The following is a 24,264-nucleotide window of genomic DNA, read 5'->3' on the forward strand; positions in this document are numbered from 1 at the left end:
AAATAATAAACTGCTTAACAGTGTACTTAGGCTACAGGTGAATTCTTATGCACTGAATTATTTTAAATATCAAAATGTCATAATGAACAGTATGCAAAAGAGCACATAACTCATACTAACTTAATAATGCATGTGTCTTTCAATGCATTGTTAATACATCTACTTTGTTAGTGATGTTGGTTGGTTGGTCTGATAATGATTGGAAGCCTCATCAAATATAATGACACTAGAAAGAATCAAAGTATCAAAATATTTATAATACTCATTAAAATTTTATATAAAACACATACAAAATTTCTTTAAATATCACAAATAAAACTCTAAAAATTATAAAGCATAAAATTTTACAAAGCCCATAGGATAAAGAATCAAGGTAGATCTATGTTCAGTTTTTTAAAGAACCTCCATAATATTCTCCACAGTGGTTATACCAATTTGCATTCCCACTAACAGTGTAAGAGGGTTCCCTTTTATCCACACCCTCTCCAGCATTTATTGCTTATAGATTTTTTGATGATGGCCATTCTGGCTGATGCGAGGTGATACCTCATTGTAGTTTTGATTTGCATTCTCTAAGAATTAGTGATACTGACCATCTTTTCATATGCCTTGTGGCCATCTGTATGTCTTCTTTGTAGAGATGTCTATTTAGGTCTTTCACTCATTTTTTTATTGGATTGTTTGATTTTTTGATATTGAGCTCCATAGGCTGTTTGTATATTTTAAAGGTTAGTCCTTTGTTGCTTCATTTGCAAATATTTTCTCCCATCCTGAGAGTTGTCTTCTCATCTTGTTTATGGTTTCCTTTGCTGTGCAAAAGTTTTTATGCTTAATTAGGTGCCAATTATTTGTTTTTATTGTCATTATTTTACGGGATAAGTCAAAAAAAGATCTTGCTGTGATTTATGTCAAAGAGTATTTTTCCTATGTTTCCCTCTAAGAGTTTTACAGTTTCCAGTCTTTAATCCATTTTGAGTTTATTTTTTAATATGATATGAGGTAGAATTCTAATTTCATTCTTTTACATGTAACTGTCCAGATTCCCCAGCACCACTTACTGAAGAGGCTGCCTTTTCTCTTGCCTCTTGACTTGTACTCTTGCTTCCTTTGTTATAGATTAGGTGACCATAAATATGTGGGTTTATCTCTGGGCTTTCCATCCTGTACTGCTGGTCTATATTTCTATTTTTTGTGCCAGTACTATACTATAGTGTTTTGATTAATATAGCTTTATAGTATAGTTTGAAACAGGGAACCTGATTCCTGCTGCCCCATTTATCTTTTACAAGATGACTTTATTTTTTCAGGGTCTTTTGTGTTTCCATACAAACTATAAAATTTTTGTTCTAATTCTGTGAGGAATGCCATTGGTAATTTGATAGGGATTGCACTGAATCTGTAGATTGCTTTGTGTAGTATATTAATTTTCTATCAATTCTATCAATCCTTTCTCTATCAATTCTTCCAATAGAAGAACATGGTGTATTTTTCCATCAGTTTGTATCCTCCTTGACTTCTTTCATCAGTGTTCTTTTAGTTTTCTCAGTATAGTTCTTTTGCTTCCTTAGGTAATTTATTCTTTTGTTGTGATGGTAAATGTGATTACTTTCTTAATTTCTCTTTTTACTCTTTTGTTGCTAGTGTATAGGAATGCAAGAGATTTCTGTGCATTAATTTTGTATCCTGAAACTTTACCAAGTTCATTGATAACGTCCCAGCAGTTTTCTGGTAGAATCTTTTGGATTCTCTGTATATAGTAACATGTCATCTGCAAACAGTTTTACTTCTTCCTTTTCAATTTATATTCCTTTAATTTCTTTTTCTTCTCTAATTGCCATGGTGAGGGCTTACAAAACTATGTTAAATAAGTGGTGAGACTGGACATCCTTGTCTTGTTCCTGATGTTAGGGGAAATGCTTTCAGTTTTTCATCACTGAGAATGATGCTTGCTGTGAGTCTGTCATACACGGCCTTTATTATGTTGAGTAAGTTCCCTCTATGCCCATTTTCTGGAGAAGAAAATGGCAACCCACTCCAGTATTCTTGCCTAGAAAATCCCAGGGACAGAGGAGCCTGGTGGGCTGCCGTCTATGGGGTCGCACAAAGTCGGATGCAACTGAAGTGACTTAGCAGCAGCAGCAGCACGACCATTTCTGGAGAGTATTGATCATAAACAGGTCCTGAAATTTGTCAAAAGATTTTTCTGCATCTATTGAGATGATCATATGATTTTTATTCTTTAGTTTGTTAATATGGTATACCACATTGATTTATTTTGATATATTGATATATTATTTATTTATATTAAAGAATCTTTGTATCCCTGTGATAAACGCCACTTGATCATGGTATATGATCCTTTTAATTTGTTGCTGGGTCCTGTTTGCTAGTATTTTGTTGAGGATTGTTGTGTCCATGTTCATCAGCAATATCGGTCTATGATTTTCTTTCTTTTCTTTTTTTTTTTTTGTAGGTCTCCCCTGGTGGCTCCATCTGTAAAGAATCTGCCTGCAATACAAGAGACCCAGGTTTGATCCCTGACTCAGGGGAGATTCCCTGGAGAAGGAATCTTTTTTTGCAATATCTTTGTCTGCTCTAAATATCAGGGTGATGGTGGTCTTGAAGAACGAATTTGGGAATGCTTCTCCTTTTGCAACATTTTGGAAAAGTTTTAAAAGGAGAAGAGTTAGCTCTTCATTAAGTGTTTGACAGGATTTGCCTGGGAAGTCATCTGGTGCTGGACTTTTGTGTGTTGGAAGATTTTTAATGACAGTTTTTATTTCAGTACTTACGATTGGTCTTTTACATTTTCTACTTCTTCCTGGTTCAGCCTTGGACCAATCCCACTGCTGGGCATATACCCTGAGAAAATTATAACTCAAAAAGACACATGTACCCCAGTGTTCCTTGCAGCAGTATTTACAATAGCCAGGAGATAGAAGCAGCCAAGATGTCCATCGATAGATGACAGGTAAAGATGTGGTATATATATAATGGAATCTTACTCAGTCATAAAAAGGAATGAGATTGAGTCAGCTGAACTGATGTGGATGAACCTAGAGCTTGTCATAAAAAGTGAAGTAAGTCAGAAAGAGGAAAACAAATATCATATACTAACGCATATATACAGAATCTAGAAAAATAGTACTGATGGACTTATTCGCAGGGCAAGAATAGAGACACAAACACAGAGAACAGACTTGTGGAAACAGGTAGGAAGGAGAGGGAGGATGAATTGAGAGCAGTATTGACATATATATGCTACCATTTTTACAACAGCGAGAAGCTCCTGTATAGCACAGGGAGCTCAGAGCACAACTCCGTGATGACCTAGATGGGTGGAATGGCAGGGGAAGCTCCAGAGGGAGGGGATGTATGTATACATAGAGCTGCTTCACAATGTTTTACAGTAGCAACTGACTCAACATTGTAAAGCAATTATATTCCAGCAAAAAATATCAAAAACATCAAGGTAGAGTATACAAGCATACTGTTATATTCATCCTTGATAGTGAGGTTCTATTTGGTACATGTATTCATATATGGTATACATAATGTATATATTGTACATGCATACATATAATGTACACAGAAAGGAAGAGCATATTGGTTAAACTACATTGATACACATAAATGATTTTACTATCAGCAGATAATATGTTGTTATTCCTAACAATTTTAATGCAAAAGTAATTGAAACTTACTTTTCAAGTGCTACAAGTGGCTAACAATACCACCTTTAAATTAACAGAATATGTAAATGTTCTCAAAAATAAAATGGATACAGAAAAATACATTTAACTATGTTAAAATGTTGCCACAGTTCAAAATTAGAATAGTAAACTAAATCATAAGTGAATCTTAGGTAATACTAACTGATTCATTCTCACAATTAATAGGACTCTGAGGAACATTCTTGATAATCTGCATCACCAATAAACAAGAAAATCAAAGTTCCAAATATCTATTTATTAAGACTTCACCATTCTTTGTCATTCTTCAAAGAAGCAAGCGAGAACTACAATTTCTAAACTATTCCAGGTCTATGTTCTCTCTAAAAATGTTTAAAAGGTTTAAAAATATTTAAGTTACATAGTAGCTTGATAGCATAATACTCTGAAAACTTCTTACAACTAAACATTTAGTAAGAATTGAACAAATTTTATATGAGCATCTTTTCCAGTTTCAGGAAGGAAAATCATGGGAAATAATTATGCAGGATGAGGAGTAGTGTTTTTTAGCATAGCTGCTGACAAACACTTTGATCATAAAATAGAAAGTTAAATGTAAACTAAGAAAATTTAAGGAAGAGAATTAGGTAACTAGATAACTAGGTAATTAGGAACTACAAGTTCACTGATAGTGCAACAATTATTAATTGTATGCCAGACTCTGTGTTTGGTGCCACAAATGAAACAGAGAGTAAACACAGCGGATATTATAGGCAAGTCAAGCATACATTGAGAGGTGATAACTGAGTTGAAACCTGTAAGATAAATATAGATAGGAGCAGTTTGTGGAAATAAAAACATGATTTTATGAGTAGGTAACAAGACTAACATACTCAAATGGTAACAAAGAATGAAGTTCATTATTAACGAAGTTCATAAAGTATAAAATCAGAAACAAGCATACTTGAAAGTTTTGATGGTTTCAAAAATGATCAGGTTGAGTAGGTTATCAGCTTCATAGGCAAAACAGAAGTAATTTTATATCCTTTAAGTAACTATAATGCTTTACGATATAATAGACATATGATAAATCCTTCCTACATGAAACCCAGATCTAGAAGCCATTATATTCTGCTCTATTTCTTCAGATTGATAATTGGTAATAAGAGAACAAAGACTGATAATTTCCTTTTAATAAGGAGAAGTAATTTTCTCAACCTTAACTTGGCCAGGAGGAAATAAAAAGCTCTGCAGTGGCACCAAATAAACCCATTCACTAAGTAAAAGGCAAATGACATAGAGCACATCATGCTAGATGGTCCTATACATTCTTTTTTATGAACTGTAACTATATATCCACCAAAGTAACCAGAAAAGGACATCAGAAATAAATTCAGTTAAAAAAATACAAATAAAATCATCTAACCTTATGATGTCTTTGGCTTTACATCCTACATGTTTAAAATCAAAATTAAGATGCAGTTCATCCAAAGGAAGATCCCATATTTTGCTTAATTTCCCCATTTCATTGGGAAAGGATCTCAGGTCCAAGTTGTAACTAACATCAAGAGATGTCAGATTTTCAAGACAGCCAATCTCAGGAGGAATCTTAATGAAATAAAAAAGAGCAAATGCTGTTGGTGGGAAGTAAGAAAAGTGTGCTACCAAAAAAACAAGATGCTACTAGGAAACAAGAGAGGCTCAGAGAGTCTATGAGCAAACTGTACAGCCTTCCAACAGAGTTCTAAAACTTTCCAAAGGTTTGTCATAGTTTCCATCAAAAATGTTTGAAAACATAAATATAAAGGACTTACCCAAAACAATCTATGGCATTTGTTTATAATCTTTTAAAACCCATTCTCCCTTGGAAGCATATCTCATCACTTCACAACATTGAAATGAAGAATTTTTTTATATGTATCCAAATCCAATCGTTGGTGGCTTCAGGCTATTCCCTCTCACTATGTTCTTCAGCAAAACCAAAGATCTAATCATCACAAATTTACATATAACTTAATATTCTCAAAATACAACTAAATGTTTAAACCTTAGGTGGCATAATAATTGCAATATTCCAAATTTTTAAGTAATACTCATTATTTTTATAATAGCTAACAGTAATCTGATGCAGAAAAAGCTAGGTACCAAAACTATGCAGAGTTATTCTGGAACCTCATGGTTTCATACACTTTACTCTCTTTGGCTTTTATAGACAATAGTCTTGAAGCTGGCAAAAAATATGTTTTCTGGGATGAATGGACAGTCAATTTCAGATTTATAATAAAGACTGGTCCATTTGGGTGAGGGGGTGGGGGAGTATGATGGAAGAATACAGAAATTTAAGAATGTGGAAAACAATGTCAGCTGAAGACCAAAGGCTATACATGGCCTGGTGAAACTTGAGAAATGCAGCATGTCTGAGAGTCTGTTAACAGATCAGAGATTTCATGGTAAATTAACACAATTAAAGCATTACATGTATTTGCAATTAAACATATATAAATATATATTCAAAATAAAAGAAAGCAAAAAAGGCAATCTTTAAGGAAATTAAGCATGTTAGTATACCCACTTACCTCAGGGTAGGATTAGATCTTACTCAAAAAGTAAGGAGTATCAAATAACAGATTTCGAAATGATCATCTATGATAACAGACATTACAAAAGCACATTTTTTCAAATTGGCAATAATTTTAAACAAATATGATCTCTTTACCTCTTTCAGTTTATTATGAGAAAGATGTAGTTTCTCTATTCTAGACCATGCACATGCTTTTTCACTCAAGTCCAAGATACTGATCTGATTATGACTAAACAAGAGTTCCCTTAAGTTCAAAGATCTCCAGTGCACAGGACCTGGTAGATATCGAATATCATTGCTGCTCATATCTAAGGACCGCAGGCTGAAACAATATAATGTCGAGAATAAAAATCAAATGAGTATTTCCTAAATACATGAAATGACATCACAAACAACTTTCGGCAGAGTGAGAATAAGATATAATTTTAAAACTAATATTATTTAAGTCAGTCCTAATGAGGCGGATGAAACTAGAGCCTATTATACAGAGAGAAGCAAGTCAGAAAGAGAAACAACACTGTATATTAATGCATATATATGGAATTTAGAAAGATGGTAACAACAATCTTAAATACAAGGCAGCAAAAGAGACACAAATGTAAAGAACAAGCTTTTAACTCTCTGGGAGAAGGCAAGGGTGGTATGATTTGAGAGAACAGCACTGAAACATATGCGTTACCATATGTAAAAAGATGACCAGTGCAAGTTCGAAGCATGAAGCAAGGCACTCAAAGCCGGTGCTCTGGGACAATCCAGAGGGATGGGGTGGGGAGGGATGTGGGAGGGGGGTTCAGGATGGGGAGACACATGGGCACCCATGGCTGATTCATTTCGATGTATAGCTAAAACTATCACAATATTGTAAGTAATCATGCTTCAGTTAAAAGAAATTAATGAAAAGAAAATTTTTAAAAATCTTATATATGAGTACACAGGTGTGGTTTTTTTGTATCTGTAAAGGTATATGCGGTAGGAAAAAAAAAGGCACGTCTTAATAGGAACATTTAAATAAGGCCCAATAAAAACTAAATTGAGGTCTAATTTCCCTACTTCAGAAATATAAAAATGTCAATCAGAATGAAAGATTGTATTTTACAAACATTTATGATGCATGAGAAATCATAATCAACAAATGCAAAAACAGTCATTAAAATTCCTGCCTTCTATACAAGATTCACAAATATGTAGCTTCCATTTCTCTCTTCAATCTCATTAAAATCTGGAGGGATTTTTCAGAGGTCAGGTCCTCAAGTTTATTACCAGCTTGTCTCAGTGTGAAATATATTATAACACTGAGCATGATATCTTGTAAACAGAAGGCCCTCAATGAAAATTTGTTGCTTTCATGCAGGAATAGCTACCCAAAAAGAAAATGAAGCGCTCAGTTATGTCCAACTTTTTGCGACCCCATGGACTGTAGCCTACCAGGCTCCTCCATCCATGGGATTTTCCAGGCAAGAGTACCAGAATGGGGTGCCATTTCCTTCTCCAGGGGATATTCCCAAGCCAGGAATTGAACACCCAGGTCTCCTGCATTGCAGGCAGACGCTTTACCGTCTGAGCCACCAGGGAAAAAAGTTTGTAAGAAACAGCAGGAAAACACATGTCACATATAAGGTGACATGTGTAAAAAGACTAAAGATAGAAACTGTGGTATATTTGACTATGTAAAAGGTTGCCTGGACTTTTACTACTGTTACTGATTCTTTTCACCCAACATATTAAAAGCATGGTAAATTAATTCTAAGATCTGCTAGACCAAGATTCAGATCTAAAGCAACATTTTTGCTCTACTTTGTAAATGATATTAGGTTATGCTCTAGTTACTTTATAAAAAAATTTGAAAGTGAAAAAATTAATTTGACTATATGAAAGGCAAGACACATATGTGTGATCAACAATGTGACTGAGACAAAATTGACAACTGTCAAGTTGTTCAAAGGCAATGCCTCTTGGCTTTAAAACTAAGCTTAGAGCCTAAAGGTGGCCAAGTACATGCTCATTTGTGAAACAAGAGAATAAATTTAAAGAAATACATATAAACACTGGAAATGTACACCTGAAGATAGTGTTTGAAGAATAGTGTAATTCAGTTCAGTTCAGTCGCTCAGTCATGTCCGACTCTTTGCGACCCCATGAATTGCAGCACACCTGGCCTCCCTGTCCATCACCAACTCCCAGAGTTCACTCAAACTCATGTCCATCGAGTTGGTGATGCCATCCAGCCATCTCATCCTCTGTTGTCAGCTTCTCCTCCTGCCCCCAATCCATCCCAGCATCAGAGTCTTTTCCAATGAGTCAACTCTTCACATGAGGTGGCCAAAGTACTGGAGTTTCAGCTTCAACATCAGTCCTTCCAAAAAAATCCAGGACTGGTCTCCTTTAGAATGAACTGGTTGGATCTTCTTGCAGTCCAAGGAACTCTCAAGAGTCTTCTCCAACGCCACAGTTCAAAAGCATCAATTCTTCGGCACTCAGCCTTCTTCACAGTCCAACTCTCACATCCATACATGACTACTGGAAAAACCATAGCCTTAACTAGACGGACATTAGTCAGCAAAGTAATGTCTCTGCTTTTGAATATGGTATCTAGGTTGATCATAACTTTTCTTCCAAGGAGTAAGTGTCTTTTAATTTCATGGCTGCAGTCACAATCTGCAGTGATTCTGGAGCCCCCCAAAATAAAGTCTGACACTGTTTCCACTGTTTCCCATCTATTTCCCATGAAGTGATGGGACCAGATGCCATGATCTTCGTTTTCTGAATGTTGAGCTTTAAGCCAACCTTTTCACTCTCCTCTTTCAGTTTCATTAAGAGGCTTTTTAGTTCCTCTTCACCCTCTGCCATAAGGGTGGTGTCATCTGCATATCTGAGGTGACTGATATTTCTCCCGGCAATCTTGATTCCAGATTGTGCCTCTTCCAACCCAGCATTTCTCATGATGTACTCTGCATAGAAGTTAAATAAACAGGGTGACAATATACAGCCTTGACGTACTCCTTTTCCTATTTGGAACCAGTATGTTGTTCCATGTCCATTTCTAACTGTTGCTTCCTGACCTGCATATAGGTTTCTCAAGAGACATGTCAGGTGGTCTGGTATTCCCATCTCTTTCAGAATTTTCCACAGTTTATTGTGATCCACACAGTCAAAGGCTTTGGCATGGTCAATAAAGCAGAAATAGATGTTCTTCTGGAACTCTCTTGCTTTTTCCATGATCCCGCGGATGTTGGCAATTTGATCTCTGGGTCCTCTGCCTTTCTAAAACCAGCTTGAACGTCTAGAAGTTCACGGTCCACGTATTGCTGAAGCCTGGCTTGGAAAATTTAGAGCATTACTTTACTAGCGTGTGAGATGAGTGCAATTGTGCGGTAGTTTGAGCATTCTTTGGCATTGCCTTTCTTTAGGATTGGTTGAAGACTGACCTTTTCCAGTCCTGTGGCCACTGCTGAGTTTTCTAAATTTGCTGGCATATTGCATGCAGCACTTTCACACCATCATCTTTCAGGATTTGAAACAGCTCAACTGGAATTTCATCACCTCCACTAGCTTTGTTCGTAGTGATGCTTTCTAAGGCCCACTTGACTTCATATTCCAGGATGTCTGGCTCTAGGTGAGTGAGCACACCATCGTGATTATCTTGGTCGTGAAGATCTTTTTTGTACAGTTCTTCAGTGTATTCTTGCTATCTCTTCTTAATACCTTCTGCTTCTGCTAGGTCCATACCATTTCTGTCCTTTTTCGAGCCCATCTTTGCATGAAATGTTCCCTTGGTATCTCTAATTTTCTTGAAGAGATCTCTAGTCTTTCCCATTCTGTTCTTTCCTCTATTTCTTTGCATTGATCACTGAGGAAGGCTTTCTTATGTCTTCTTGCTATTCTTTGAACTCTGCATTCAGATGCTTCTATCTTTCCTTTTCTCCTTTGCTTTTCACTTCTCTTCTTTCACAGCTATTTGTAAGGCCTCCCCAGACAGCCATTTTGCTTTTTTGCATTTCTTTTCCATGGAGATGGTTGATCCCTGTCTCCTGTACAATGTCACGAATCTCTGTCCATAGTACATCAGGCACTCTATCGATCAGATCTATTCCCTTAAATCTATTTCTCATTTCCACTGTATAATCATAAGGGATTTGATTTACGTCATACCTGAATGGTCGAGTGGTTTTCCCTACTTTTTTCAATTTTAGTCTGAATTTGGCAATAAGGAGTTCATGATCTGAGCCACAGTCAGCTCCCAGTCTTGTTTTTGCTGACTGTATAGAGCTTCTCTATCTTTGGCTGCAAAGAATATAATCAATCTGATTTTGGCGTTGACCATCTGGTGATATCAATGTGTAGAGTCTTCTCTTGTGTTGGTGGAAGAGGGTGTTTGCTATGACCAGTGTTCTCTTGGCAAAACTCTAGTAGCCTTTGCCCTGCTTCATTCCGTATACCAAGGCCAAATTTGCCTGTTACCCCAGGTGTTTCTTGACTTCCTACTTTTGCATTCCAGTCCCCTATAATGAAAAGGACATCTTTTGGGGGGTTAGTTCTAAAAGGTTTTGTAGGTCTTCATAGAACTGTTCAACTTCAGCTTCTTCAGCGTTACTGGTTGGGGCATAGACTTGGATTACTGTGATACTGAATGGTTTGCCTTGGAAATGAACAGAGGACTGTATAAATTTCTGGCTCTCTAGGAAGAAACCTTTCTTATGACATTAATCTCCTAATAAATTTTTATAAATAAGTTGTCTCCAAACACATTTTCAGCAAAGCAATATGTTTAAAATATTAGACCATCTATATTCTATAGGTGCTTGTATGTCAGAATTAAGAGTCTGAAATCAAACTACCAGTGTGGTGGTTTGAACTATGACTTTGGGCAAGTTATTTCCTCTCTTTAATGAAACAGTGTTCTCATTATAAAGTAGAGGTGATAATAGCAACTACTGATATTCATAGGATTATTAGGAAGATTAAAGATATGACACACTGTTAAGCAGTTAGAACAGTGTTCCACACATTTTAATGCTAGTTTTAAATTGACTACTATATATCTGTCTCACACCTTCCATTGCTAAATTACAACTAAGGATTATTTGCCTGTATATGTATATATATATGCACATGTACCTTTATGGATTTTGCTTATAATATATAACACTAGTAGAATAGTTGTTTAAGATGACAACACCTTTGAAAGCCATTTAATATCTGAATTTTCAGTTAACACGAAACTTTATTTTTAATGAAATTAACTAAAAATATTCCCAAATACCTGAAACTACAGAAATTTTTACCAAAAATGTCATTCAAACATAATTGAAATATAACTTCAAAGTTAACAGTGTCTTAGCAACATAATCCCCAAAGCAAGTGAAATTTTAAAAGTTAAAGTGACAGCCAGTACAATCTCATTTGGTTATAATAATGTAACCATTAATTACTCTTAAATTGTTTCTATGCAACAACACATTAAATTAAAATAAAAGTTTAAAAGTCCAAACAACAACTTAGGTCTTTTGCCTAATAAAAATCAAACATTCATAGATTTTTAAACATTAAGCTTAGTAGGTTTAGAAATCAATTACATCTATATGTCTAAATTAAAACCAAGTTTCTGAAAGTTCTGTTTCAGCTCATGTGGTTTGTAAAATTAAAATAATAAACTTACTGTGGGAGATGTAAAATTGCTTCTGGGACACATGTGAATCTGTTTTGAGATAATTTTAGGCTTGTGATAGAAGAAGGCAAAAAAGGCATAGCAGCTAAGAGAAAATAAAGGTGAGTTAATGGACATTTTAATCACTTTAACTAGATTTCTACCAGATTCCACACTAAGACAGCTATCAGTGATCTGACATGTAATTTAATTTCTATTCTTACTCTGACAGTAAAAAGTTCTACTTTTAAAATTAGTTAATACTACCACAAAATATTAAAATAATACACCATAATTATAAGAATCTTCTAACTTGAAAGCTCTACAAGTGTCTAAATATAAACTCTTCTAACGTCTGCACAAAGGAAAAATCATTAGAATATTCATTTCAAAGTATGTGTGATATTATGTGACATATACTATGCGTGCGTGCAGTGTGCTAAGTAGCTTCCGTCGTGTCCTACTCTTTGCAATCCTATGGACTGTAGTTGGCTAGGCTCCTGTGTCCATGGGATTCCTCAGGCAAAAATGATGGAGTGGGTTGCCATGCCCTTCTCCAGGGAATCTTCCCAACCCAGATATCGAACCCATGTCTCTTATGTCTCCTGCATTGGCAGGTGGGTTCTTTACCACTAGCACCGCCTAGGAAGCCCTATATATATTATATGTTAATTCAAACTACTGAAGTAAGTTTAAAAAACCATTTTGGAATATTTTACTAATCTGCAGCATGATATAAAAATTCTCTTTAACACCGTCTTGTAAAGAATATTCTATGGAATAATTATGAAAATGAAATTGAAAGTGAGAGTTGCTCAGTTGTGTCTAACTCTTTGCGACCCCATGAAATGTAGCCTGCCAGGCTCCTCTGTCCATGGCATTTTCCAGGCAAGAATACTGGAATGAGTTGCCATTCCTTTCTTCAGCATATCTTCCTGACCCAGGAATCGAACCCAGGTCTCCTGCATCGCAGGCATATTCTTTACCATCTGAGCCACCAGCAAAGTCCATTGAATAATTATGGATGCTACTTAATAAAAGCATTCTTTGATCATATGATCTTCAGAGAATGGGGAAACATTAGGCCAAATAAAGTGAAATATCTCAAAGCTGTCAACACCCAGGTCTCCTGCCTTACAGGCAGACTCTTTATTGTCTGAGCCACCAGGGAAGTCACACCAAAGCTGTCAACATTTTAACGTATTTTATGAATTTCCAAAAGGGAAATACAGTATTAAAACAAGGTACCTCCAAGGAATAAAATTCTATGGAACATAATTTTGGAAACTAAATTAATCATACTGCCTGTTTTGTTATCTGTAAAAGTGCACCTAACTCAGATGAAGCCTGAGATTGTTTAGCGATCTGAAAATCTGTGGTTCTGTGAAAGTGGTTTGAGAAATTATTTCTTAGCATTTTCAAGGTTAATAATATGGGTTATCCTTTATCAAGAAAATCTTCAGGGGTCAAAATGTTCCAGGACATTACTAGAAGCTGTCTTCCTAACAAGCAGAAAGTTACATGCTATATCTTACCTATTTCCCAAAAGTATTTGTAGCAAAATAAATTAGTATAATAGATGTAATTCTCCATTTAGGAATTAAGAGTCTTTGGGTTCAGAGATTCTTGAGCTTTCTCATTCTATATGAGAAAGACTCATAAAATCAAAGAACTGAAACTTCATTTCACAGAGGAATTTTTAGTGGTTAGAGTTCCACTGAGGTTATCACATCCATAGGGTGTTTTTCCAAATATAAGGCCATTTCTACAACTATTAAATTTGTGTCCTGCAAAGAAAGCAGATTCCTGAAACAACTAATTAATTAATTCTATGTTCCTGAACATTTCACACAAAAATCTCAGTACTTCAACTTCCTCAATTAGTCAAGCAGAGATCATACTTGTTCCACCCTATAGGATTTTTGTGAGATTCAGCTGAGATGACATATTGACCATATGCTAGCCTCAAGGTCCCTCAGATGCTCTTTTTTCTAGATCTAATTAAATGCAACAAACACAGACACTTCCCTATCTCCACAGTGTAGATCGGATCCCCTTGAGGTACCCTCGGAGCATCTTGAAACTTATCATCATAGCACTTAGTGCAATATACAATTACATTCATTTATTCCATCATTACTTACTGTCTGTCTTCTGAACTTAACTGCATGTTCCTTAAGGACAGAGTCTGAATTGCTTTGCTCATTAGTGAGTGAATAATTCTATACCCAGTTTCAGGCTCATGGTAAGAACATGGTCAATATTCAAGAGGGTGAAAGGAAGGGAAAGAGAAGGAAAGTAATTTTACGTAAATTAATATGGATTTCATTGTTAGTAGTTTCTTAAAAATGTATAAAAATAAAATATTTTAAAGTAAGTAGTCAAACTATATTCTGCTATTATAGAATAGGCATGTGGGTGGCAAAGTATGTATGGCCTCCATTAAGGAAGCTAAAATAGGGGGAATGTTCCCATTTATTACCATAAAAGTATTTTGTTCCTCAATGTTAGAATTTGCAGACAGGCTAAAGTGAACATAAATCTCTGCTGTCTCACATGCTAAGAGAACATAGAGTATTCCAGGATTTTTAACAAAAGTGACAATCATATAGTCCATGATTATAATATTTTGAACAGAGCAAAAGCTCAATAAATACATATTAAGCTAACTAATTTGAAAACTTCTAAATGATTAATTTGATTCCTAAAAAATAATAATAGCACATATACTCCAGAAAACTGATGAACAAATTTCAGTAGGAAACCCAGTATTTCTGCTTCAACCATCTCAGGCAGCCATACTGAAATTTTAGTATAATCACAGAACCATAGATTAATGACTACTTGTACTCCAAGATACTGCAGTCTCGGGTTTCCCTGGTGGCTCAGTGGGAAAGAATCTGCTTGCAGTGCAGGAGACTGGGTTCAATCCCTAGGTTGGGAAGATCCCCCTCGGTTGAAGAGGGAATGTCAACCCACTCCAGTATTTTTGCCTAGAGAATCCCTTGGACAGAGGAGCCCAGCAGGCTACAGTCCATGGGGTCACAAAGAGTTGGACACAACTGAGTGACTAGCACTTTTCATAAGATATTGACATTTGAGTCTATGACAATAACAGCATGTTAAATACCATAATATAATTTTTAATATTTTAGAATTAAAAAACTAGACCAATTTTTAGAGCAGCTTTAGGTTTACAGAAAAAATGAGAGGAAAATACAAAGTTCTCCCATATTCACCTTTTCCCCTCACCACCACCAGCCCAAACGCATACATCTTTTCCCCATTATGAACACCTAGAATAGAATGTGCTGTGTGCTTAGCTGCTCAGTCGTGTCCAACTCTTTGCAACCCCATGGACTGTAGCCCACCAGAATCCTCTGCCCATGGGGATTCTCCAGGCAGGAATACTACAGTGGGTTGCCATGCCCTCCTCCAGGAAATCTTCCCAACCCAGGGATTGAGCCCAGGTCTCCCACATTGCAGGCAGATTCTTTACCATCTGAGCCCCCAGGGAAGCCCTAGAGTAGAATAGTTTGGTATATTTGTTATAACTGATGGGTCAATATTATTAAGCAAAGTCCACAGTTTACAACAGAGTTTACTCTTCGTTTACAATAGAGTTTACTCTTTGACAGGACTTCGCTGGTAGCTGAGCTGGTAAAGAATCCACCTGCAATGTAGGACACTCCGGTTCAATTCCTGGGTGGGGAAGATTCCCCTGAAGAAGGGATAGCCCATCCACTCAAGTATTCTTGGGTTTCCCTGGTGGCTCCTCCACAAAGCAGGAGACCTGGGTTCAATCCCTTGGTTGGGAGGAGCCCCTGGAGAAGGGAACAGCTACCCACTCCAGTATTCTTGCCTGGAGAAGTCTATGGACAGCCAACACTTTCTCCCTCACTCCAATATCCTGGAAATTTCTGGTTGTTAGCTTTGCCTTTCCCAAAATATCATACAGCTAAAATTATACAGTGTGTAATCTTTTCAGATTGGCTTCTTTAACTTAGCAATATGCATTTAAGTTCCCTCCACATTTCACGGCTTGACAGCTCACTTCTTTTTATCAGCAACCTGCAAAATTTATATTTAAAACTCTAGCATGATATTTAACTGAAACACCACCTTTTAATCCCCACCTAAAATGTTCATACAGGTCTCATATGATTACTTTTATTTGTTTCATTTGACCCATATAACACTCAAAATGACTGGAAAGAGAAGTCTCATAAAAAGTACTTACCAAGAAAATTCATTTTGGCACTTAAAATCTCCAATTTAGGACAAGTCTCAAGGAAGTCCTCTGATAAAGATGAAATGTGGTTTTTACTAAGGTTTAAAATCTTCAGTTCCTTCAGGCTCAAAGGAGAACATATTTCTGATATTTTATTTCTAGTCATAAGAGACAAAGTGAGGATTAAATTGCATAAACTCACAGGCTTTGGAGAAAAGCAGTCAATCATCTTCAAAAATAGCATCAAAGCACATTTATTAACTTTTAAATTAATTGTAAAAATTTAAGTCAACTGATAGAAGCTACATTATGAATTGTCTCTTTTTTTTTTATCATTTTACCATGTAAAACTCATTACTATGGAAACAATGTCACTGTGTATCAACCTTATGAAACTTCAATGTGAGGCAACCGTTTTGTCTTCAATGAAGACATGCTTACCCTTCTAAAATGAGCTGTTCCAATTTCTCTACCACATCACCAATGTTGTCAGGAAGAGAAGATATCTGATTATATGACAAGTTAAACTGTTTCAAGGTCGGGCACTTCACAGCAGGGTCCAAAACTACCGAGGGTCCAATGTCATTTCGAGAGACATCAAGGCTAGCAATACAATTCATTTTCAACAAGTAAGTGGGAAACGATGTAAATTTATTACTATGCAGATCCAAATGTGTTAAACATTTCAGAGTCTGAAAAGACAAAATGTTTAAATGAACCATCTGAAAAACTTAAATCTAGCTATTATTTCTGTCTTCCACATCTCTGGTAACTACGACCATTAAGACTTTTTCAAAAAATTGAAAATACAATCGACAAGATGACTTCAGTATACTCACTAGTCCTATCTGCTCTGCTATAAAATGGGTAAAGACAGGAAAAATATTAATAGGTGGACAGTCAAAAGCAGGCTCACAAAATAAGGTTTAAAGTTTAATTCAGCTTTTGTGGTAAATTATTCTTGCAATGAGTAAAATGGAAGAATAATAGGCTCCAACAAATACTTGAACAAATGACTTAATGAATAAGCAGTACAACATAATCCTGGAAATATGTTTTTCTCTAGCTTTTACATATTGCCTAACATTTTAATATAAGTAAGATATAAACATAAAGTAGTCATGTATATAATACATGTGTTATTTCATAAACCCCTCTTTCAAATGAAATATTTTGTTTTAAAAGTCTATTTTCTATTTTTAAGATATTATATATTTATTATATTACTAATAATTATATATTTGTTATATTTCTAATGTTTATACTCTATCATTTATTTATATCATTATATATTAATTATATACTTAGGCATCATAAATATATTATAAATTATATATAAATCTTATAATTTGTACAATAGACAAATATGTTTTACAAACTATGCATAATATATGAATTTTAAATATATAATAAGCAAGCTGTATGTTATATACAATATATATTATATACCATATTTATAGCATATATAATGATATATATATTACATGCTATATATACAATTATAAATATATAATACTATCTTATAATTATAAAATAATAATATATAAAACATGTTATTTTATATATAATGATTATAAATATATTTTATAATTTATACAATATATATTATAATCAATTATATAGCATATAATATATAATGTACGAAATGTTATATAAATATAAACATTATTTGAATAATATATAAATGATGTTTATAATTATATATTTATATCATATATGTTATATTTATGTGGTACAAATATTATATGTTTATTTATATTATGGACTTCTTAAGTGGCACTAATGGTAAAGAACCTGCTCCCAATGAAGCAGACATAACAGACATGGGTTCAATCCCTGCGTTAGGAAGATTCCCTGGAGGAGGGAATGGCACCCCGCTCCAGTAATCTCACTTGGAGAATCCCAAGGACAGAAGAGGTCATAATATTATATATAAGTATGTAATTATACACTTCAGTTCAGTTCAGTTCAGTCGCTCAGTCGTGTCCGACTCTTTGAGACCCCATGAATCCCAGCACGCCAGGCCTCCCTGTCCATCACCAACTCCGAGTTCACTCAGACTCACGTCCATCGAGTCAGTGATGCCATCCAGCCATTTCATTCCCGGTCATCCCCTTCTCCTCCTGCCCTCAATTCCTCCCAGAATCAGAGTCTTTTCTAATGAGTCAACACTTCTCATGAGGTGGCCAAAGTACTGGAGTTTCAGCTTTAGCATCATTCCTTCCAAAGAAATCCCAGGGCTGATCTCCTTCAGAATGGACTGGTTGGATCTTCTTGCAGTCCAAGGGACTCTCAAGAGTCTTCTCCAACCCCACAGTTCAAAAGCATCAATTCTTCGGCACTCAGCCTTCTTCACAGTCCAACTCTCACATCCATACATGACCACAGGAAAAACCATAGCCTTGACTAGACGGACTTTAGTCGGCAAAGTAATGTCTCTGCTTTTGAATATGCTATCTAGGTTGGTCATAACTTTTCTTCCAAGGACTAAGCGTCTTTTAATTTCATGGCTGCAGTCACCATCTGCAGTGATTTTGGAGCCCCAAAAAATAAAGTCTGACCCTGTTTCTACTGTTTCCCCATCTATTTGCCATGAAGTGATGGGACCGGATGCCATGATCTTCGTTTTCTGAATGTTGAGCTTTAATAAGTATATAATTTATATACATAAATACATAAATTTGTATTATAAAAATACATTTTAATATAAATAAGAGTTAACCATAGAGTAATCATGTAGTAATACATGTTTTATTTTATAACCTCCTCTTTCAAATTAATTTTCCAGTTTGCTGTGATTCAGAGTCAAAGGTTTCAGTGTAGCCAATGAAGCAGAAGTAGATGTTTTCCCAGAATTCTCTTGCTTTTTCTATGATCCAGCAGATGTTGGCAATTTGATCTCTGGCTCCTCTGCCTTTTCTAAATCAGGTTTGTACATCTGTAAGTTCTTGGTTCATATACTGTTGAAGCCTAGCTTGGAGAATTTTGAGTATGACCTTGCTAGCATGTGCAATGAGTGTAATTGTGTGGTAGTTTGAACATTCTTTGGCATTGTCCTGCTTTGGGATTGGAATGAAAACACCTTTCCAGTCCTGTGGCCACTGCTGAGTTTTCCAAATGTGAGGGCATAGTGAGTGCAGCACTTTTAACAGCATCATCTTTTTCGGATTTGAAATAGTTCAGCTGGAATTCTATCACCTCCACTAGCTTTGTTTGTACTGATTCTTCCTAAGGCCCATTTGACTTCACACTCCAGGATGTTTGGCTCTAGGTGAATGATCACACCATCATGCTTGTCCAGGTCATTAAGATCTTTTTTGTATAGACCTTCTGTGTATTCCTGCCACCTCTTCTTAATATCTTCTGCTTCTGTTAGGTCCATACCATTCTGTCTATTATTGAGCCCATTTTTGCATGATTGTTCCCTTGGTATCTCTAATTTTCTTGAAGAGATCTTTAGTCTTTCCCATTCTGTTGTTTTCCTCTATTTTTTTGCATTGTTCATTGAGGAAGGCTTTCTTATCTCTCCCTGCTATTCTTTGGAACTCTGCATTCAGATGGATATATCTTTTGTTTTCTTCTTTGCCTTTTCCTTCTCTTCTTTTCTCAGTTATTTGTAAAGCCTCCTCAGACAACCCTTTTGCCTTTTTGCATTTCTTCTTGGGGATGGCTTTGACCACTGCCCCCTGTACAATGTTATGAACCTCCATCAATAGTTCTTCAGGCATTCTGTCTAGCAGATCTAATCCCTTGAATCTGTCTGTCACTTCCACTGTATAATTGTAAGGAATTTGATTTAGGTCATACATGAATGGCCTAGTGGTTTTCCCTACTTTCTTCAATTTAAGTTTGAATTCTGCAATATGGAGTTCATGATCTGAGCTACAGTTAGCTCCAGGTCTTGTTTTGCTGACTACAGAATCTTTGAATGTCCTAATGTATAATATAAATATTATTTATAATATATAAATGGCATTTATAATTATTTATATTATATATTTATGTATAAATATATAATGCCATGTTCTCTTCATATTTTCTTTGTTTTAGCTGGGCTAAACTCTAGTTATCCTTTACTTACTCTTTAGTAAATATTTACTGACAGTCAGCCAAGTGACAGTCATTAGTTTCTTCACAAATTACTTCAGTAATCATCTATACAGCCTTTCCTGTACTTACTAGGCACTGAGGGCAGGCATGAACAGGTTGAAACAGTTTCTGTTCTGAGGGAATTTATAACTTAGTGAGGACAACATACCTTAGATTCAAATTTATAGTGTGAGCATTGGAGAAAAAAGAGTGGGTGCCACAGAAATCCAACTTAGCCTGGAGATTGGATCTAAAATGAGCCCCTGTAAGTTGGAAAAAGGAGGATAGAGAGGGGCCATATTTTAGACATCGTGGTGGGGGTAGGGATCACCTTTCTTTCTTCTCTCCCTTCAGATGCACAAACTTTAAGGGAAATATATCACTTAAATATATTTAAAAATCATACAATTCTGCTTTTAAAGTATCAAAATTATGGTAAATTTTATGTTAGAAAAAGGGGAAGTGTACTTGCAACAATATTAGTTTTTTAAAAACATATAATTCTTTATCAAACTTTACAGTTCAACCCAAGAATTCACTTAATAATTTAAAAGGCAATGTTATGATCATTTGAATTTATAAGCATATCTTTGAATTCTAATCTATAGTACATAAAAATGATGAACAAAGTAAGTAGTCAGAGGACTACCCTATTGGCAGATTACTTTAAAATTTAATTGCTATAAAATAGGAATTTTGAGCATAAAAATCAATTTTTAAGGTGCATATAATATTAAGACTTGATTAATGCCTTGTGGATAGTTTAGCTGAGCCTCTTTGTTTTGCAGACAAGAAAATGAGGGCCTAGAGCAGTGGGAGTGATATGTTCTTATTGTCATACAGTTGGTAGCTGAACAAAGTCAGGACCATAAAACCAGATCTAATTTAATTTAAACAGTTTAAGTTGTCTTACTAGAATAAAATAATTGAAGGCATAATCAACATGCAACCTTGCCAGACTTTAATACATACCATGAATCATTAGGACAGAACCTAGAATTCCTTTTTAATCAGATTTCCGTTCCCACTGTCTACCCGCAAAGATGCATCTGAAAGACCACATGAACTAAGATACTTGTGCGACAACCAGAACAATGGAGGAGTTACTGTCCAATGACACAAAAGTAGAACCTTCTTTCTAAAGACTTAAGCGTACAACTTAGACACAAATGTAGATGCTCTTGAAATATCCTGAGAATTATAAGGATAAATTAAATTTACTTCACATAGTTGTTGTGGAAAGCTTGTGAGTGCATTCTGGTGAAGCTCCAGCTTTTCAAGATGCTCCAAATGACCACTTATACAGGAGTTCTGGCTCAGGGCATCAACATCTCTTAGTTCATTTGCTGAAAGGTCTAACGATGTGATATATTCTCTCTCAGAAGGCAGGGAAGACATGCTCTCTGAATGCTTCATATGGGACTGGAATTTTGAGGCTCCTTTTGTCAAAAACAAACAATGGAGATATAAGTAAGCAATTTAACTTTGTTCAGTAAATGCTTATTGATCATCTACCAGCGTCAGGTTCTCTTCAAGGCACTGGAATAGAGAACCAAACTATGAAACTTTTATTCCAGTGTCAGACATGAAAGTCAATAATAAATATTAAATCAGGTAGTTTAAGTAGTATAAAAAACACCAGACCTAGAGAAGAACATTAAGAGTGGCACTGGTGGAGGGTTTTATTTACATTTTAGGAAAACAGCAGGAAGGATAAAAAGTGTCTGGTATAACATCATAAAAGCTTAAATTTTAAATTTATAGATGTGTTCCTTGGTGGCTCAGACGGTGAAGCATCTGCCTACAATGCGGGAGACCCAGGTTCAATCCCTGGGTTGGGAAGATCTCCTGGAGAAGGCGACCCACTCTAGTATTCTTGCTGGAAAATCCCATAGACAGTGGAGCCTGGTAGGCTACAGTCCATGGGGTCGCAAAGAGTGGGACACGACTGAGCGACTTCACTTCACTTCCACTTTCATTTTTCTACAGAATGATTTCCGTGGAATCACTAGGTAAATAAAATTTGAGGTTATGTATGATGAAACTCGTACCAAGAAAATCTGAATAATCAGAGGAAATTTATAAAGTGGAATATTCTGCTCAAAATATCTGTTTACTTATGATTACTTTCAACTACTTACTGAGTGAATCATCTGATGAAAATATTTTTCTTTTTCTCTTTATTAAATCTTCATGATCAAAAATGGGTCCCTATTAAACAAATAAACATTTATAATAAAATTACCATCACTGTTTAGAGCAAAGAGAACATTTTCCTGGCTGATTTCTTTAGGAGTCACTATAAGATCACTGGGCTTCTCTTGTGGCTCAGTTGATAAAGAATCCTCCTGCAGTGCAGGAGACCCTGGTTCAATCCCTGGGTCGGGAAGATCCCTTGGAGAAAGGAATGGCAACCCACTCTAATATTCTTGCCTGGGAAATCTCATGGACAGTGGAGCCAGACAGATTACAGTCCATAAGGGTTCAAGTCTCAAACACAATTTAGTGACTAAGCCACTACCACTGTAAGATTATTATTAATAGCTAAAGTACTCATGGAACCAAGCCACACCATAAGACACAGACCTAGTCTGTGCTCCACAGACATGATGCTCTATAAAGAAAAAAGAATATAACTATTTCAAAGTGTACAGAGCACATATATGCCCCAGACATGCTCAAAAGTCTACAAACGTAAATTCAAAATAGCATATGCACGTATGTATGCGCAGACACACACACACTATATATACATACATATATATATAGTGGCTCAGCTGGTAAAGAATCTGCCTGCAATATGAGAGAGACATGGGTTCAATACCTGGGTTGGGAAGATCCCCTGGAAAAGAGAAAGGCTACCCACTCCACTATTCTGGCCTGGAGAATTCCACGGACTGTATAGTTTGTGGGGTCGCAAAGAGTTGGACAGGACTGAGCAACTTTCACTGTCATATACGTACAGAGAGAGCACTTTCACACATTAGGGAGTTTCTGTATCTAGCTTTGACACACAACTTCAGTTATTAAAAGAATGTCAACAAAATGTACAATATTTAAGTACAGTTTTTACAATATAACTTACCAAAGAACTGGAATGTCTTTGCAAATTTGGTGAGCAACGCTGCAAGGCAGGATCTCGGTAAAATTCTCCTACGCTAATTGAATTTGATTTCTTTTTCACAAGAAATGAGCCTTCACTTCCTATTTTTAAACAATAACACAAAGGCAAGTAAAAAATGCTGACCTAATCATAAGATGCTAGCATCATAGTTCAATCACAAAACATTTTTAAGCACATTTTCATGAATGGATTTACCCAATTCCTTTTGTAACATCTTTAAAGTAGAAAAGATAAACTATGCTGGCTTTTCATTTTCAAATTCAACATTTTTTTCCATCCACAATTATTTATTGAATGGCTGTCACAAGACTAGAAGCTGAGTAAGTGCAGGATAAAGATAAACAGGAAAAGTAACCCAGGCCTTAAGTGAGCTCACAGTATGGCAGGAAAAAGCCAAGAAAAAAAAAAAGTAGTATAGTTACAAGTGCTAAAATTAATACCTGGAAGCAGAGAAAGTTTATACATAAATCTGATCAGTGTTATTCTTTTTTGTTTCTCTGAATTTTTCTTAAAAATTTTTCAAATCTTGTTTTAAATATTGGAATCACACTTTAACACTCAGCAAGTTTAAGTACATTTTTATTTAATTACATATTGTATAGTTTAATTCATGAAATGACATTAAAATAAATACAGTTTAGCTGGCATTACTGTTTTGAGAGAGAGGTGAGAATTGCTTTTAAAATTATAGACTTTCAAGAAAATAAGGATCAAGGCTAAGTTATATTTTAAGGATAAATAATGTAGAGCTACTTTTGAGAACCATGCTATTTTAAATTCTACCACTCTTTATCTTTAAAGCATAAAAACTGTGTCAAAACAAATTGTAAAATTTACCTAACCAAAAATCAAGTCATTTTTGCAGTTGCATTTCTGATATTATCCTTTATTTAAAAAACACTTAAAGAGAATTCTTCTTTCAGC

General features: G+C 35.4%; 1 protein-coding gene across 2 annotated transcripts in view; it reads right to left on the reverse strand.

Moving 5' to 3' along the window:
* Positions 1–24,264, reverse strand: part of LRRK2 (leucine rich repeat kinase 2) — a 213,323-nt gene that overhangs the window by 104,907 nt on the left and 84,152 nt on the right. For both annotated transcript variants that reach the window (XM_018047920.1, XM_018047919.1), the window contains 8 exons: positions 23,302–23,420; positions 22,358–22,427; positions 21,438–21,655; positions 16,569–16,819; positions 16,137–16,285; positions 11,909–12,002; positions 6,388–6,574; positions 5,098–5,279 (listed from right to left, as the gene is read on the reverse strand). In XM_018047920.1, the coding sequence (XP_017903409.1) occupies positions 5,098–5,279; positions 6,388–6,574; positions 11,909–12,002; positions 16,137–16,285; positions 16,569–16,819; positions 21,438–21,655; positions 22,358–22,427; positions 23,302–23,420 (1,270 nt within the window). The remainder of the gene's footprint in view (positions 1–5,097; positions 5,280–6,387; positions 6,575–11,908; positions 12,003–16,136; positions 16,286–16,568; positions 16,820–21,437; positions 21,656–22,357; positions 22,428–23,301; positions 23,421–24,264) is intronic.

This window comes from Capra hircus, chromosome 5, assembly GCF_001704415.2.
Source record: "Capra hircus breed San Clemente chromosome 5, ASM170441v1, whole genome shotgun sequence".
In the NCBI taxonomy this organism is placed as follows: domain Eukaryota; kingdom Metazoa; phylum Chordata; class Mammalia; order Artiodactyla; family Bovidae; genus Capra; species Capra hircus.